The sequence below is a fragment of the Neolamprologus brichardi genome, chromosome 5 (genome assembly GCF_056152115.1).
Source record: "Neolamprologus brichardi isolate AB-2024 chromosome 5, ASM5615211v1, whole genome shotgun sequence".
NCBI classification, from domain to species: Eukaryota; Metazoa; Chordata; class Actinopteri; order Cichliformes; family Cichlidae; genus Neolamprologus; species Neolamprologus brichardi.
In genome coordinates, this window is record NC_142108.1 from 11515247 (window position 1) to 11534880 (window position 19634).

The following is a 19634-nucleotide window of genomic DNA, read 5'->3' on the forward strand; positions in this document are numbered from 1 at the left end:
AATAACATCAATTAATCATCTGCTATGACTGACACTCGAGTGCACGCTGAAGAGGAGGCTACACAGGATGTTGCAGGGTGACAACAGCAGCGCCAGTGTACAGGGTTGCCAGCACTTGATTGTAATTCCGTGTGGGAGGAGGATGGGTGGGTTTAAGTGTATGTAGTCATTCCTCTTCACACGCTCCGCTGTGCGCACACGGTGAAGACAAAAGCAGAGCGCGGTCCACTTCTCCATGTGACGTCCAGCAGGTCGGTGAAAGCGCAACAGTAATCTCAGAAATCAAGAAAAAAAAATAAGTATTTACGCTGCGCAGAGTTAACCAAGTGCGCCCTTTTCCTTTTTTCCCCTGGGTGTTCCCTCACTGGGTACTCTCCTCTCCATCCTCTCCAGCTTCAACATTTGTGAAGTGGCTGCCTCACCCGGTCGGACCGGAGGCCGTCTGGTCTCTGATCTGTTATCAGGAGTCACCGGAGACTCGCTGCGCACCGCCGGCGCCAGGCTGTGCGCCTCTCGGATCACACCCGAGCCACCACGAGCTCTGGCGATGGACATGATGGAAGGAGACGTTATGGACAAGCTGGAAGACACGTCATCGGTGTACGACTTCGACCCGATCACCGGCAATATTCCGGCCACCAAAGTAGAGATTACCGTCTCCTGTAGGTGAGTCGACGCGTCGGCAGAGAGCGGAGAGCGCAGCGGACCACCGGCGGTCAGGAAAGTTCGGTGTTTGGACTGCATGTTAGACCTGTGCTAGAAAAGTTGTGAAAAGCGCCCCACCCAACTCATCCTATACGTGTAGCTGCAGATTTTGCTGTGCAGACCGTTAGTTTCCATGGTTTGGTTTACAAGGAAAGTTGTTTGTATCATTTTTTTTCTACTTAAACTTTCAGTGTAAGACGTGTGTGCATTTATCTGAGAAAAAGTTCCAATTTCCCTTGAACTTTTCAGGTATTTCCAATTTGCCATCAAAAAAAGTGTCTGAAAATGTGCACAACATCAGATTATTTCGTTTCCCTGTGTATACATATTCAAGGTAAAATCTGGGAGGAAATCTTTCATGCTGCCAGCTCTTTTTGTTGAAACACTGTTTGAGGACAAAATAATTCCATGTGACATAATACATCACCAAACATGGTAATAATTACATATTAGACAGATCATTTAATGTGACATCTTTTCAACCAGAAGCCTCTTTCATGCTGTGCCCATTGTAACCGCTGGCTGCTTTCAGAACACTAAAAGCCTCATTCTTACCTCCCCTACACTCTTTAAAAAGTAGTGGATGTTAAAGACTCAAAGGTTTGCGTCACGTTCACACAGCGCCCGTGTCCTTGGCATCAAGCTTACTCCCATTTTTATTATTTTTCAGTACAAAAGGATTCAGAAAGCCTCTCAGGAAGAGAAATCCACCCTCACCAAATGAATCTCCCTACAGCGCTCGTTCAGTGAGAATAGACAGTCACTCCTCTTCCCATTAGAAGAAGGTTTTAAAGTCAAGGCTTTCAATGTCTTTCACCTCTCAGACACTCCAGTGCTGGCATGTGTGAGCATCTTCGCACACACACATGCACATACACACTGAACCACACATAAATGTTTCTGGTCTTTGATGCTGGATTTTGGGTTGGTGAGCCACTGAAGCAGAGTGAGTTTGAGCTATAACAAGCTGCGTGTGCATTATTGATGCGCTTTCTGGCGTTCAGAGAAGCTCGCTGCCACATTATTCGTCTCAGAGTAAAAAAAACAAAAAAAACCCCAAAACATAGCCCTGCTTGGAATTTACTGAATGAACAGCCGTTGTGCTGCTGGGCGATGGTGGGGAATCAGCTTAGATGACGAATGGGTAGCAAACTGGTTGCCTACCAATGAAAGCCCTGCACGCTCTTGGATTTTGATGTTTCTCAGCCTGTAATGATGAGGCGAATGGAATTATATCATTGCTGATACGCAATTAAGCACCATTCAGGTAAATAATGAGTCCCATTCTGACAAGCCCAAGCATATATGCAAATGGTTCCTCTGCATGTGTGTACATTTGTGCTGATGTGTGATTAAAATAAAAAAAAAAGAGGGAGAAAACCAAAGCAGTGGTGCACAACCCTCCTGGCAGAAAGAAGAGGAGTTTGTTGAGAGGAAATCATTAATTGAAAGGAGAAGGTCGATGCATCTCCCTCCTGCTTCACTGCCGCCTTGTTTGTGTCTGTGAGACAGATCGAGAGTTCCAAAAGCTACGAGTTCATCTTATGTTTGATGTCTTGGTAATTTAGACTTTTATTAAAGGCAGGAAGATGTATAGATGGTCTTTACCTGTACATAAATGGTCTATACTCATACATACTCAAATCAAGCGCTACAAGCTCTCTACTTGTAAGGGTAAGGGCTTGTCCTTACTGTGATCATGCCACACATAGGATTAAATGCTAATGAGCTACACACACCTTAAGAGTGCAAAAGGTTGCTCACATAACCCCATAGTAGGGATTTTGCTTTGTGGACTACAATCCCTGCTCTCTGTAATAGCTAATAACAGGCTACTCTATCAGCCGCAATTGAAGCAGAGGAAATCAACAGTTAAATCTCTCTGTCACAGTCAAATACTTCTAATAACAGTTCAAGGCCTCACAAATCCTCTAAATCCTTTGTACAGATGTTGTGTGACTCAGATTCCTATTGAGGAGATGAGCCTCCCCGTTGGCTCTTCTATGCAGTTTTCCCTTTGTCATCATGTCCGTGCGCGCTCTGAAACCTCGAAACCATGATGATAGTCGTTCCCTCCGGGTTAATACCCCCTATTACAGGCTGCACCCCCTGCTTTTGACACCGTGTTATTATCAGGACCAGTGACAAACAGAGAGCGCTGAGCGGGCACAGGATCAGGGAAAAAGAGGGAAAATGACAAGAATTGAAATGTCTTTAATTCAAGGCAAGGAGAAGCATGAGAGATTTGGGGTGGTAGGACATTTTTGTCATATAAAAGAGATCATCCTTTTCCAATCAGAAGCTCTTCTGAATATTCACCAAATAGATTTAGCTTCTACGACACATCGCTGACAGTCCTTCGGTTATGTCTGTCACCATGCTTGCATTGCTCGCTTATGCGAGCATGGTGATGTGTAACTTGCGGCACATTTGTTTCGTGAGAGAGCCTGGCCTTTGGAAATGAAAGACCGGTGAGACAGTTTGACACGGCAGAAAGAAGAAAAAATATTGGGGGCCAACACTGAACGTGTGGTTTCTCTTAAAATGGTGTTTACACACCAACAGGGATTGCCAGTCAATGGTCATCTTCTGAAGGTCAGTGATGAAAAGAGGGCGCAACCTGCACTAGAACAGAAATGCAGTGGAAAAGCTCGGCTTTCATTCAGCCCTTTATTATATCCCTCTTTGCCATTTGCTTCATTTTCCAACTGTCCAGTCAGTTCAACAAAATAAAGCAGTACTTATGCATCTAAGGCCATTTACCAGTCTCCCAGTCAGCTCTGGGGACACTGACTGGCTTGTTTATTGAGGAGCAGGTCTGTCAGCTGCCAAGAGTGATACGGTGAAAAGCAGCAGACTCACCTGGCATGATGTGTTGCTGTGTTACAGTGTTGGAGCTTGCATAAACATAAGCCCAGAGTATGAGCTGCATTTCGAAGCTGCCATTGTAGACCAGTGGTTGGACCTAGCATTCGTTTTTGCCATTCATTACCATTCAGTAACAGAGAACATGAAGGGCTTTCTAGCACCTCAACTCAATGGCAATCACCTGGCTAACATCATTTGGAGGAGGGCACGAGATAAAAAGCTTCATTATTTAATTCCGATGGTTGGAAGAGCCTGTCAAACCTTTAAAATGCTCTGGTGTTGATAAATTACATTTAGGGTTTTTCAGATATCACCTTTAATCTGTTTTTCAGCAAAAAAAAAAAGAAAAAGGATATGCGCTGAGTTTAGGTGATGAAATATTCATACATGAAAGGCACACACAGGGGCACAGTCGGAGCATGCGGTTAAGTTTAAAATTTACTGGAGTCATTTTAAAATGTGAAAGGATGTTAATTTTGGGACAGTTAATAACAATAGAGTTAATAGGGCTCAAAAAGCATTAGATTTTGTTTTTTCCTAAATTGAGGATAATTTCAATAATAATGGTTTGAGGAGTTCTAATTTAGAAGTCATACACGGATGAAAAAATTGAAAAATAAAAAAACCCAAACAGCCGGAGCTGTCTTAAAGATTTGCTTAACCAGAGTTTTACAAGGTACTTGCCAGATTGCAGTTCTTGCGTAGAGTTAGGCTCCTTGTTCTCCTCGTCTTCTTGTCAGGGAACATAGTCTTTGCATTTCTGGGATCATAGCCATGGTGTCAAATTAATTTGTAATTTGTGACCCTTCCCGGTTGGCTGGGAAAGTGCCCCAAATGTTTGCACAGCTCTGTACAAGCAAGGGACTGATTGGAGTTAAGAGAAGTGAGGTGTGATTTCTACAGAGCGCTGGGTCAAAGTTCACATCGACTGAATGCAGTGCGGAGACCCAATTATACCATTAATGGATCGTCCTTTTCTTCGAGAGCGACTTCTAATCTAAGGGCTTCCCTAAGGCTGAAGATAGATCTTGTAGCTGCTGAATTTTACTTTAATTGGTGGCTTGTGGTAGTGATATAATAATTCTATTCTTGTAGTTAGAGCATAGTTTGCTAACAGGAGGTGGTGGTGGTGGGGTTGATGTGGGATTTCACAGCTTGGTTTTGAGTGCAGGCAGTGCATGTGTTGCGGTGATTAAATTCCTCTGCTAAATGCCTGGATGGTCTGCATCTGCATATAGAAACTTGTACTTATGAGAGCCCTGTTTTAAGCATCTGCTAGCTTCCTTTACAGATCTGGGACAGAAAGCGTCTCACGGAGCGTAGAAAAGCCCTAAGGAGATCCTGCACCGCTGCTTATTATCACTCTGGTTTCCCTTGCCTTTCACATTGCGTCTCTCTCGGTCTGAGCTCTTTTAGTGTGAATGTGTACTGCACCACAAGCTTCACTGAAGCTTATTAGCCTCATGAAGAATGCTGTGTATAAAACATGAGCTCAGCTTTGCAAACCACAATATAATTATCTTCCAGATGACTACCCACTGCTGTGAAATGTAAGACAAACCTCTTTCTGTGTCTCTCTCTCTCTGAAACACACACACACACACACACACACACACACACACACACACACACACACACACACACACAGTAATTTTTAAACACTACAGAGAAAGAACACTGCACAATGTCACACAGCCTAACTGACTTTAGTTTGTTAGGCTGTGTGGGGAAAAGAGAAATAGAGGTAGGGAAGGAAAGATAGTGTGGATGGTTAGGATGTAGATAAAGAAAGGCTGAGATGAGAAACACAGTGAGCTGGATACACTCATCATTGCACAGTAACTGGAAGGCAGGGATGTAAATTCAATAAGAAGACCCCCCACACCTCACACCACCCTGAAAAAAGAGGGGGGGGGGGGGGGGGAGTAAAAAAGTAATTGTATTTATTGAGAATATTTCTGCTCCTATCAGCAGGTTAAGTTTACAAACAGACTGCAGGTTTGTCTTAGTACCTGATGTGATGCTTTATTGAAATGTTAGCAACAGAAGTAAATGAGAAAGCACAACACAGTAATGATCTGTGGGCAATATAAACAGGTTGTGAACATACAGTTGGCATATCTATGGCACACAGGTGCATATTTAAACACCTAGCAGTTTGAAGGAGAATCATCATTCATGTCTATGACCACCTGGTGAATCGGGCCTAACATTTACTCAGCTCTTGGTTTCACCAATACATCACCATCAAATACTGTGATAAAGGTTGCAGAAGAGTAGTTAGCACTGTTGCTTCATAGTGAGAAGGGTCCTGGTTGGCTGTGGCTTTTACAGTTACTGTTTGCATGTTCATTTTCTGTCTACATGGGTTTTCTTTCAAAGACAGCCCTGTTAATTGCTTGTTCTAAACTTGATGCCAATGAAAAATTGTGTTTTTGTATATTTAACCCTGTCGCCGCTGTTTAATGCAACTAAATAACATTTCAGGGGATAATTCTTTTTAGGTTTCTTGCAGTCTTGAAACAGAGGACCTTTTCAGATTGTCACAATTCTCAAAGTCATCTGATGTATTGGTGTTTCATCATGTATCAATTACAACTAACTGCAATATCAGTTACAGCCACTATCTAACACCTCAGGCAAGGGAAGTGGAGTTTAATTTAAATAACTCAAGGACTTGGTAATAAAACACTTTAGTCTGCTTTGCTATTGAAAATATAATTTGAAATCTTTGTTAAAAATGACTTTTAACCCCTACAATAATTTAAATGGCAAATTATGTCAAATTCTTCATAAAATACTCTATTCTGTGATATAAAATAAAAAACAAAAAACAAACTCCCACTCAGTTTTAAACTGATAGCAAACTGATTCCTTTCCCCCCCACACTGATGCATCAAGCCTTTGAAGCAATTTCAAAGGCAACATGGTCACAACTTCATTGCACATGGTGGCAGTAATTTTGTTCATGGTCTGTAACCCATGTTTTTCCCAGTGTGATTGTAGCATTATCCCTTTATTTCCTTAATTTTCTATCCGTGCAAAAGATTCCAGCAGAACTGCAAATCTAACGTGGATTAATCTGCCTTTGGGGCCTTTGTGAATATGGGAGCAGCTGGACAAAGCTTTTATGTTTATATATAAATCAAGCTCTAAAAAGGAATTTCCAGACCATTACTCTAAATATTCTGCTAATTACAGTGAGCCATGGTCATTAGGCAGAGCAAGCCACAAAAATAAAACTAGATTTATCTTAAATTGAACAAGCTGAAACAAGGGAGCAAAAGGAAAAAAGAAGTAAAGACGTGTTTCTTAAGACAAATGTCTCTCAAATAAAATATGCACATCTTCTCTAAAAAAACAAAAACAAAAAAAAACAAGAAACCCCAGAGGTGATCTACTGTCTGAAGCTTTATATAACGGTGGAGAACAACGATCCTAACAGTTAAACTATAGTCATTCTGCTCTTGCAGTTTCTCCTTATAGTTTAGGTTTAGTTTCTTATTTTCTGGAACAGTCTTATGACATTTCGTTGTGCTTGTTGAGGCTACACTGATATCATTCCTTTTCCTTTTACTCTGTGCTTCTTAAGTTTCCCTCTGTGTAAGCTGAAGATGAGCTACCACCTAGGACCATATGGCACTCTAACACCTGCAACACTGACGAGGCTGCTCCAGTGCCACTCTGACTGTAACTACCTCCTACACAGCCGTGTCCTTTTGGGGGCCAAAACACAAAATCTTGAGACAGTACCTGATAACCTCACTTTTCTTCCTGTCCCGCTTTGCTGGATTTTTGTAGCTAACCAGTAAACAGCTGTGCGATCGCTGGCATGCATGTATGAGTGCTAAGACTGTTCTATAACAGCAACAGTTCACTTGGGAGTCAAATTAAACCAGTGTGTGAAGTGTGGAAGCAGCACAGATTAAATACACATCAGGAGCGGTTCTGGCTTTGTTGTTTTTGCATTGATCTACAAAAAGCACATTGTATTTTTTTGCGTCTGTGTGGAGCTGTTTGCTTGCAAAAGGACATTTAGATTCTGTTACAGCATGAAGCACTCTCTTTTCTTGACCTAGCAGAACCAATCGAGCGTTTTCTACACTCTAATTTCTTCACCAACACAGTGAATTGATGCATTTACTATGTTTTGTAGTGTTTTTTTTTTTTTTTTTGCCTTTTTAAATTCCTTTTACAGTGCCTTGTGTGCACTGATAGACAGGCTGTGACTAATGCTTTCAGTAAATCAATAAAATGGACTGTGGGCATACAGAAGAGATTAAATGTGCACATGTCAAGACCTTGAATCCACCTTTTAAAAGCAATGTTTTCTTTGCCCACTCATTTGTTTCATATGAATGAAAAACAAAATGTCATCATCTTTTGCCCCTAAAAAACTGCCTTGTGTTTTTTTTGTTCACTATTATTACACTGATATTATAAAGATGCTAATTTTCATCCGTCACTCTTCGCCCTACACCCAATAATCCCCTCCAGCCCTGACAGCAGCACTGTTCAGTTGTCAGCATCTTCACAGAGCAATGCCTATAATCAGCTCTGTCAGCCCTGCTACTGAGAATTAACTGTCTCATTCCTGCAGCCATCAAATTCTTCCATCCTGAATGCTCGTATCAAGCTCGTATCTTGCAGCTCTTACTCCAGAGTGAGAGAGAATCTCCTTGAATGCCAACGAGGCCTGGTGAGACCGTTGACGACAGCCACTGAACATAGGCGATGTTAAGTTCAGAGGAAGAAGGGTAACACTCTCCTCAAGTGTTAATGATGGTTCACTGTCATGCTGGCTTTAGTGGCTGAGAGGCTGGAACGAGGCTTTGATCTGTGCTCTCTGGCTGACAGGACTTGCTGGGTCTCTGGCAGGAGGAGGGAAGTCATGGGAAGACAAAGTCAAATTTATGATAAAGGACTGGAGAAATGGAGGATCACCTAAAAGCCTTGCTTGGTGTCCTAAATTGCTACACTGTGACCAGTAAACATGTTAGAGGGCAAAAATTAATTTCAAGTTGAGGTGGAGAAAGGGTGCCGTGGCTAAGCCCTTTGAAATGCAACCTCACTGTGACTTTGGTGACAGTGAAATTGATTAGGTTTTTTTCCAGAGAAACATAAACATAGCTCCAATTACATATTTTTCTTTACAAAGCTCTAGTATGCTCCCCAAACCCATTCTTAGCAGGTTTTAGCTTAACTGATTCCCCGATAAGGAATCTTTTCACAGCCGTGTTCCATAATTTATGTGATATATACCTGCAATGCTTGCTTTTGACCCAAAACCTTCAGAATAATTTTCCTCGTTACAAGGTAGACACTTTTTTATTTCCTTTTCGACTTTAGCTCTTTTTAATCCTCATCTTATCAGTGTTGCTACAGTCAGATCTGTTCTGATGAGCGAAAGCTCTGGTGTTCATATCTTTATTTCCAGACAAAAGCAAACAATACGGGAGGGTGCAGGGTTCAAACTGATTAAATGGCATATTTTGATATTATAAAAAGATTCGCAACATAGGACCATTATTTTTGAAGCGTGGCTATGTGCTGGAATAACACAGACACAGCCATATTCAAACCAGGCATTTACTCATTTCCATACATACTGTCCCTACTGGGAAATCAGTAATTTGTTGTCTTAGTGTGCTTTGAAGGTAGGGATTAATATATATGTGCATGTTTGATCTGCATGCGGAGGCTCACACATCACCTAAATAGTTTGTTTAATTGTAGGATCTTGTAATAATATTTGCGCAAGGTCTATAGCTTACTTGTGTCAGAGACCTTATTAGCATTTTGTCAAAGTAGCACTGGACTTTGGGATTAGTATTGGTATCTCACGAGTCTTATTATGGTATTCCATAATTGGATTCATTTGGCTTTTCAGCTGGAGCTTTTGGACACATATCTGCAGGCACTCAACATGATAGTGGTGTTTGTTGAGAAAACAGATGCATGTTACCTGTTTAATGCTTTTAGGTACTTGCATGTTATTCAGACCAGCAGTAGCCAACAATGTACTGGAGCTATCAAAATGCATTTTGGTTGTAGATAGTGTACAGGGCCAGGAGATCAGTAATAAATGTGGAATATAAAATATGTATACAAAACCCACTAACTCAAAGATTCGCTGTGCCTTCTGTGCAACGAGAAGTCACTGTTTGTACTTGGGTCATTTGGGATATGCATGAAATCCCTTCCAGCGGAGCTGTAATAGTGTCTGGTGAGTTTCCAAAGTCATCTGAAAGACAGACATACCTGACAAAGATTCAGTTTATGCATCTGAAGTCAAACAATAAAACTCAACAATAAAATGCACTAAAAATCAAAAGCTTCTAATAAACAAGACAGGTGCACGAACAGCCATTTACCGTGCGGGAATCGCGCCCATTGTGCTGTGGTAGGAGCATCTGTCCTCGACATATGTGATGGAGTAATGGGAGCTTAATAGCTCTCAGTCGGAGCTATTCAGGAAGGTGAGTCACAGCTATGGACAGCTATCATCACCTGGCAACTAAAAAGATGATGTTTTTCACCTTAACGGGCACCCAGACACTGCGGGTGATGCATTTTAATTCACTTCATTGAACTAATTAGTTTCGAATGGGATACCCATACAGCTGATTGGACCTCCATTTGTTGGTGGGTCAATAATACTATAACACTCAGCTAACTAGTTGCTTAGAGCTATCTGACTCTCAATGGGCTGGCTCCTGCCACAAAAGCTTTAAACACATTGCAGCATTTCATCAGCAACATGCTCATTCAGAAGTTTTTGTAATGGCCGTGTTAGTCTTTGAACACATTTCTTGACAGAATGATTTGAATTTGTATCTGTGGAGCTTATAATTAGAAATATTTTGCGATACGCCTTAGCTCATGAGCTTAGTCTGTTACTGGTATGTGCTGGTTGGCTCTGATGCTAATTTTCCCAGAGCGTTTTATCAGCAAACATATTGCTGTGTTGAATTGAAGTCATACATCTATTAGTGTGTGTCTAATTTAACTAAATCCGATAAGATCATTTTTTATTAAAAGTCACTTTTTAAATTTCCAATAGCGTCACTTGGCGTTTCATTGTGACCTGTAAGCTTCACAGTAATATGCTGTGCACCTCAGCGTAATTCTTCAGTATGTAGGGCAGCGTGAGACTCTCTAATATTGTGGGTCGAGTTACTTTGGTTGCTAAGGACATACATTATAACCATGGTAACTAAAAAAATGTCAAAGAACCTTGTTGGGTAAGTCTGTCTTTTAATAAAACTAATTTTTAACAAAGGTTTGTAAGGTAAAGCAGTCCAAGAGAGGACTTGAATGCTTGTCTTGTGGTTGGAGTTCTTGGTTGGTGCCATGTGTCACCCCACCAGACGCATGACACCATCATACGCAGGTATGCAAGTTTGTCTTCTTCCTCAAGTTGTAAAATGACATTAAACTGGTGTTTCACTGCATTGGAAAAAGATGCCAAATGGATACCACGTTCAGCTTGTGATAGGTGGGAGTGTTTTGTTTAACGCTTTTTTGAATTCTTCACTAACTGTGCCTGTTAAAAGCTGTTTGTTGACACTCTAAAGCCAGAAATTCCAAATGAAGTCAGGTATTAAGATTTTTATCACAAGCGAGAGTTAAAAAAAATGAATGAAAGCAGTCTAACAGTGTCGTTGTTTATACAAACTGTTGGGCCGTCAGCATCTTGTAGTGAATGATGCACGATTGAATTCACTCCTCAGAGTAGATGTGAAATTGTTTGCCTATTCTCAGGCCGCAGGGCTATTTCAGCTCTGGCTCTGAGCCCTTCAGTGCGGGATAGGATGATTGGGCAAGATGGGCATGTGTGGTACAGCAAAACTGGAGAGTGTGAAAAGTGTGTGGGTGAGATGACTAGTTTTGATTATGGAGCTACCAACGCCCTGAGGGAAAATAGATAATGAATGAGTGAAAAAAAATATGTGTGTGTGTGTGAGTGCCTGTCTTGTTCTCTAGGCTGCCTATTGATTGCAGATGTGATGGTTTAGGACAGTTATTGTTACGGATCATTTCTGGACTCAAATAACTGCACATATAGCTGAATAAACATTTTTCTGTCATCTCTTAAAATAAGTTAGTTCTCCACTCCAAGGACTGCTGTAATGAAAGGATAGCAGTTTCTTAGCCCTACACTGAAAGGAGTGAAAACTTCTCAAAGCAGCTAAGACATTATGGACTTATGAAGTTATTTTATTTCAGAGATATTGACATTTACTATATATTGCGATTTTTCTGCAAATCTAAGCTGGAAGCTTTCAGAGCTCCTTTTTTATATCTAAGGTACAATGATAGATTTAGAGCAGTTCTCTGGGAGAAAATGCCTTCTTGATGGTGGATTTTAGAGGAGAATGTCCAAACTGTTTTGAGCTGATAGGAAGAAAACAGTAATTCAAATAACCACTTGTTACAACCAAAGTATGCAGAAAGGCATCTGTGAATGCACAACATGTGACACAAGCAGCAGAGGTTCACACCAGGTGCCACTCCCTTCTCCTAAAAACAGAAAAAAATGATGCTAAAATTTCACCAAAAATGGAGAATAGTTTTGATTTCTGCTGCAGCATTCAGATGGCAAAGTCAAAATTTGGCTTGAACAACATGAAAGCATCGATCCAGCCTGCCTCGTATCAGCGCGTCACATTGCTGGGGATGTAATGGTATGGAGGACATTTCCTTGCCACACCCTACCTGAATATTGGTGGTGACTATGCCCTATGTTCTCTTTATGAGCGCAGTGTACCATCTTTGATGCTGATAACACAACTTGTCACTAAGCTCAAATGATCTTAAACTGGCTCATTGAACAATACAGTTTTTTCACTGTACTCAAACGGTCTTCACAGTCACCAAACCTCAGTCCAATCGGGATGTGGTGGCACGGGACAATGATATCAAGGGTGTGCAGAAACAAATCTCCAGCAACTGTGTGACGTGGTCTCCATGATCCAAAGTCTGTGAGCACCTTGTTAAATCTATGCCACAAAGAATGAAGGCAGTTTTGAAGGTAAATGTGGGTAAAACCCAATGCTAGAAAAGTGGACCTAATAAAGTGTCTGTCTATACAGAATTGGATGGATTACAGTAGCTTAAGCACATTCAATTCTAAAAGGATTACAAATCAGGAAAATAATGTCTCTGTTTAACTTGTGCAGTGTGTGTTGTCGCCTTCTAAATAGTAGCATGTTAGCCTGTTAACCTTTGGATTAAAACCTCTTAGAAGACATGGAGCTTCGCAGATTTGAAAGCATTCTTTAGAGCCTTACTTCATGTTAAGACGTGTGTGTGTTGTTTGTGTCTCTGTGAAATCGAGTGTAGCTTGTTAGCTAAAAGAACACGTCTTGGGGGGGGGGGGGGGGGGCAGAGGTGGACATCTGACAATGAAATCTTCACTCTACAGTGACACACTTCACTGATGCACATTAACTTACTCTGAAGCAGTTTCCAAACTTTTTCTCCCTGGATATTAGTTTTACAGTATGGACTTGCTCTCATTTCCATTTTGCTTTTCATCTCAAGAATCTTGCTGCATTTGCAAGTTGTAGAAGCAGAGAGCTGAAACTTCCTTGGTAGTTTTTCAATTGCAGAGAAGCAGATGCTTTTCCTGTTCATTGGGAAAAACAGACCCGAGCTTATATGCGTTTGCATTAAAAGTTGCACATAATATTTTTCAGGTCACAAAAAACAGATGATGCAAACTGTAAGCGTCCAATAAAGTGCATTTTGTTCCGGCTGTAAACATACAGTATGCCCTGTTGTCTGTTACATGACCTCTGTTGTCTTCAGACACAGTACACACCGTGCTGTTAGGAATTTTGTGACAATCCCAAGCTTCCCTGCCAGGCTGTGAGCTTGCTGTTTCTGTCTGGCAGGCTGAGCAGGAATCTCCCCAGAGGAAGTCGTGGGCTGAATAATTCAACAGCTGGTGGGAAAAACGATCTTGCTTGGTTCTACCATCGATCTGACGCTAAAGCAATACCAGCACTACAGTTTGGACTCATATGACTGAAGCTATGAGGAGTCCTTTATTTATGAATTGCTGCTGCTAGTGGCTTTGTTATTGGTGCAAGACGGATGAGAGGCTCTTATTTATAGGCAAGGTATGGCCAATTATGTTAAACTTTATGATCTATGACTGACTATATCACAGTGATGTATTGAAGGACTTATAGAATGTATTACATTTTTCTATTAGTCAAATAAGACAAAGAGATAATAAAGAAAAATGACAGGACAGTGATAAGATGAGGGACAGAGATGAAGGGCCAGTGAATGGTTCGTGATGCATCATCTAGCTGTAATAACACTCTGCTTTACCCAGTGCTCCTCGTCCTGCCTTATAAACCAATTACCCTACTTCTTCCACCTCCACATTTTCTTATATTGCTTCCTCTATATTACCTTATCATCCCTTCCTCATCTATTCACTCCTTTCTCTGGTCATATGCCACTGTCTTCTAACTTACCAAATGAAGTTAATACCAATCTTTTTGTTCCAGGCAGTGATTTTTTTCTTCAAGATGTTTCATAACCAACATATTACAACCAATCCTTGTTTAAATGTCCTTGGGAAAAAACAAACACCTTGTTTCTGTTTTTCTTCAGTCCATTTGTCCTCATATTTTCGAAACAGCAGGATTTTTTGAAGCTTAAAAAGCCATTTTTCTTTTCTTTTCTTTTCTTTTCTTTTCTTTTCTTTTCTTTTCTTTTCTTTTCTTTTCTTTTCTTTTCTTTTCTTTTCTGTTCTTCTTTTCTTTTTTTTTGCCAAAATTAATTCAGAGTTCAAACCCACTGGCTGAGGCCTGGAGATTGCATGATTTTTCTATTCACTAGTTTTTTGGTTGCTCTGCTTTTTTTGCCGAGTCGAAACATGCGCATAAATTCCAAACCAGCCACAGAGATGCTAAAACATATAGGAATCAATGCTGGAGCTTCAAGGTGTAGGGATATTTTTTTACTTGTTTATGCTGTTTCAAAATAGCGTGGTATTTGAAAGATGGACTGGTAGCAGTGAGAGTAATTACAACTTGAAAGCCAGGGTGTTTTTTTAAAAATACGTGTTGAGACATCAGCAGACACAGATGTTATACCCCAAGGTGATTCCATTAATCGGATCAATAATTGGAGAGGAAATAAATAAAGCAACTGATAAATTACAGCCTAGATTTTAGACTTCCGAACGCTAACCTGTACTATTAAAAATATTTATGGCCCCAGGGGTTCAATGAGGAATTAAAATAACCCAGACTAATGGATGGTAGAAATCTCATTGACAAATATACTACAAAGGTCTCTGAATAAGAAAATAATAAGGAGAAAAAGGAAACTGTATTGCTAAAATAAAAAGTGTGTGGATAAGGGGCTGCTACAAACCTATTTTTAGACAAAGTGTGCAATCCAAGACAACAGCTTAAGTCCGGGTAAAACAAAAATGCAGACCTGAGAGGACAAGATGATTACAGAATGATGCAACTAAGACAAACCAAAGCTTTAAATAGACAAAGAGAGGGGAAACTCCAGGGTAGCAAGACACAGCTAAAACTAGTCAAAGACAGTGAGACAGTTAAAGTAAAACTAAATACCATGCATGCAAGACAAGGATGGAGACTTAACCACGGGAAAACACGGGGGGAACAATCTGAAACACCAGGAATCAAAAATAGACAATAACAACCAACTAAGCTCGACTGCTAAAAGTAAAACCGAGAAAACCAGTCAATATATATACAGCGACACTATGTCAACAAGAACACCAAACTCAAATGATAAAAGCCATAGAGTAGCTGAAAAATAATCAATAATAATACAACTTGAAAGTCAATAATTCAGAATGAGAGGTTGAAGAGCCAGGACTAAACACGAACATTGCAAAATACTTTAAAAAAGGTGCCGTAATGCACAATAACATTCAAAGAAATGCAAAAATGCTCCTCTGACTCAAATTGAACAACATGGGAACTTAATATAAGTGGTTTAAAAAATGGTGAAAGCGTATTTCTGAAGAAACTTTAACAATCACTAAGAGTACTTTGGTGTGTAATCGTTAGGGTTTCATGTTAAATGATATTACAGCACGAGAGTCTTTTGAGTTGTTCGATTTTCATAGTTTTTTTAATCTTAGTGTATTATGTTAGTCTGTTGTAAAGCGCGTATGTACATTTGTTGTCTCTTTGTAGACAGCACAAAGAATAGGTGCTGCTGCTATGCAAAGGCTAAGGGGCATCTAAATAAAGAAGCATGTTTTGAATTTGCTTAGATTCATTTCACTTTATCTACTCAGTAATTCTGGAGAGGATACTTATCCAGCTCTGTGTACTCCTTTTCTATAGTAACACAAACAAACAAACCTTCCCCCTCATCTTGACTTGTGTTGCATTGTGGGCAAGCACGAGGTCAAGCACAGAGCCTTGGCTGGATGTATCCCGTATAGACTCCTCCCACACAAACAAACTGCCCTTCTTGCACCAGAAAAAATACACCCTCAATGTTAACCTTTTGCTCTGTCTTTTCTTGTGCATACATTTCCAGGGATTACTGTGCTGGAAATATTATTATAATGTGTGCAGTACAGTAGCAGAGTACATTTCCTATAGACACCCGGGCTCCAGTAACACTTGGATTCAGAGAATAGCCACAGCTCTGCTGCAAGAATGTTCATATGTCTATATATGCATGCCACAGCGACTGCACGCTGTGCCATACTCTGCAAACCACACCCACTCTAGGGGAAACAGTCAACCTCACAATATGTAGCTCAAAGCAGGAATTATAATCAAATATTGGCTGAAAATATTACCTCCCCCCATATTTTAGCACCCCATGTCTTTGTTAGCTGTTAGAAAGCTATTGCATTGGCAAGCTGCTGTAGTTAGCCAAGGTACTTGCCAAGTTAGTGGAGAGCAGTGAATTGTTTTCTCTGTATTGGATATTACATACATACATACAAAAGTAGTCTGAGCTAATCATCTGAAATCATTTTACAATTAGGCTGTGTATCCACAAGCTCCCAAAGTTGTACTTCATAGCCAGCAGCAGCCTTTTTTGCTGACTTGCGCTCTTTTCCAGGCCGAGAATCTCATAAGCTCAATTTATATGGCTTGAAACGCCTCTTCAAAACCAGCCATTCATCCCTAGATATTTATCATCCTCTTCTCAGCCTGCACTCAGGGCGGTTAAAGGCTGCAGTGATGAGGAACCTCCTGCAGGTTTGAGGAAAGGAGCTGTCTAATTATTGCGGTCTGTGTCAGATCTCTGTAAATAGAGACAGCATTGTCTGTGCGTCTGTATAGCAGCATCGTTTCTTCTCCCTGTGCAAGAGGAGCTCCGGTATAGTCAGACTATTTCTGATACAATCTCCGAGGACTTCGTTTTTCTCCCTCGCTCTGTCTTTCTTTCCAACTCCATCACACGCACACACACGCACGCACATCCTGACACACCTTCTCGCTTCTCCGTCGCTTGTTCTTACATTACATTTTCTCTGACATTCATACTCTCTTGATTTCGCCAATTCCCTCGTGCACAGAGACATACATACCAAAATCCTGCCTCCGCTGCCTCTGTGCATCTCATATCTTTTCATAGCCTCATTTACATAAGGAAGTTGTGTTTCAGGAAGTTAGTTTGAAACCCCTTCAGTGCTGCGAATCCCTTTGAAATGTATTATGTAACACCTAATGCAAATCTGGTGACACACTGTAAATATTTTATGCCATAGCAGTCGTTGCTGATGCCCTGGAGAAAAGTTTATTCCTGCTTTAAAAGGCGTATTTAAGACTAGAGCAGCACAGGCTGTGCATCTAATTGAAAAACCAACCTTTTGTCGTCATTATGAAAAAATGTAGCATTTTAATAAAAAACTTTTTTTTAAACTTTATTTTCTTGCTTTGCCTTGCAAAATGCAGTGACCTCAAATAGCTGAAATTTCGTGCTTGTGGGAAAGGATCAGGAAATTTTTCTGTTACTATGAGAGATCTAATTACCACAGTCTGAAATCCTGCTGACATATTCTCCTTAAGAATAAGGCCTTGAAAACTCTGCTTTCTTAAGACCGTTTACATCAGTTTAACTTTACTGGGCTCGTGTGAAGCCGATCCACCCTTGCAAAACATCTGTGGGAGCACTGACATTTCTACATTGTTTTAGAGGAGCACCTCATCTGAAGGAATTTTTGGGTTTCAGATTTAAGGACCATTGTTGACTTGGGGCTGGTGTGCAGGAAGGTATCTGCTGTGGGTTCTGCAGCTGACATGGTTAGAAAGAATTGCTCTGATGAGGTTTTGTTACAGCAGACCTAGTTTTGAATAGACCCAGGCTGCTCTCCTCCTGGCTGGAAGTTCTGTTTGAAGGTTCAGTTAATACTGCCTTTTGTCCTGCTTTTGTCTCAATGGCTGAGTGCCTTTACAGTTTATGCATTTCTCTGTGTGTGAAACTACTGATCCACTTTATATTAATGTGTGAATGAGAGTGTATCCCTAATGAAATGTGATTTGAATAAAAGAAATAATGCTGTATGGTACATAGGTGTTTAAAGAATGCATCATCAAATATATAAAATAGCTTCATAGTTTCTTTATGCCTTTGTAAATATAGCAACACCATAATAGTTGCTATATGTAATCAGCTTAATCCATTACCTATAAACAACCAATCAGTTCTCCATTTGGATGGAGCTGGAACTAAAACAATCAAAACAATTATTGTTAATGTGAGCTTGTGGTATGATGAAGTGTTATTATTATGTACGCTGACATGATATTTGCTTAGTCTGAGGTCTGTGTCACAGGATTTATGTAGTTATAGTATAATTGGGAAACTTCACTGTGTTGAACTTGTCTATTTTTATATTAGTGTTTAATTAAGCTGTAACTATGGAGTGTTTTTTTTCTCGTCTTTTCTTTTCATCTCTCTGTGAGCTTTTCAAACAGGCTTTTCTTCACAAGCACCACAATGACAGTTTATTTGTTTCATCTTTGTACCATCATATGTCTACAGTAGCTGGTGTTCTGCAATGGAATTTATCAAATTGTTTATTATATCAATTCTTACATGTTCTGTGTCTTGTTAAAGATGCAATTTTAAATATTTTACCAAACTGGCCACTTGATTAGGCACACGTTGATAGTAACAAGGTACTGGAAACGTTCCTCTGAGATTTTAGTCTGTGTTAAAATGATAGGATCACAGTTACTGCAGATCCATCATATGAATCTCTTGTACTACCACATCCCAGAGGTGCTTATTGGTTTAAGAGCTGGTGATTATGAAGCCAGTTTGATTACAAAGAATTCATTGTTATGTTTAAGAAACCAGTTTAAGATTATCTGAGCTTTCTGATGTGGTATGTTATCCTGCTGGAAGCAGCTATCAAAACACACATAAATAGTCATCAATACTCAGGTAGTCTGTGATGTGATGATGGACCCAAAGTGTGCCAAGAAACTATTATATCACTCTAATACCTCCAAAAACAGTAGTTTGAATACCATTATATTGTTTTTGCCAGATTCTGTCCCTACAATCCAAATGTTGCAGCTGAAATTGAGACTCATCAGACCAGGAAATTCTTTTCCAGTCTTCTATTGTCCAACTTGTCCATGCAAATTGCAGCTTCAGTTTTCAGCTGATAGCTGACAGGATCACCACCTATATTTGGTCTTTAGCTGCTATAGTCCATCTGCTTCAAGGTTTAACATTTGCAGTGCTTATTTGAGTTACTGTTATCGTCCTCTCAGCTTAAGCCAGTCTAGCCATTCTTTTCTGACCTCTGGCATTAACAAGTCATTCTTCTCCCAGAAAAATGCTGCTCACTTGATTTTTGTGTTTTGTGGACCGTTTTCTGTAAATCCTAGAGATGGTTGCATCCCAGTATATTAAAAGTTTCTGAAATACTCAGACCAGCCCATCTAGCACCAACAACAATACCACATTCAAAGTACATCAACTTTCTTCCATATTGTGATGCACGGTTTGAAGCTGAAGCGATCTTCTCGATATCGAGGCCTAAATACACTGACTGTCTGGATCTGATTGGG

At 40.3% G+C, this 19634-nt stretch overlaps 1 protein-coding gene across 2 annotated transcripts in view; it reads left to right on the plus strand.

Annotated features, from left to right (window-relative positions):
* The first annotated feature begins 212 nt into the window (after positions 1-212).
* The window catches only part of cpne5b (copine Vb), a 130276-nt gene continuing 110854 nt past the window's right edge, over positions 213-19634 (plus strand). For both annotated transcript variants that reach the window (XM_087840652.1, XM_087840651.1), the window contains exons 1-2: positions 213-251; positions 394-666. In XM_087840652.1, the coding sequence (XP_087696778.1) occupies positions 548-666 (119 nt within the window). In that variant the 5' untranslated portion in view covers positions 213-251; positions 394-547. The remainder of the gene's footprint in view (positions 252-393; positions 667-19634) is intronic.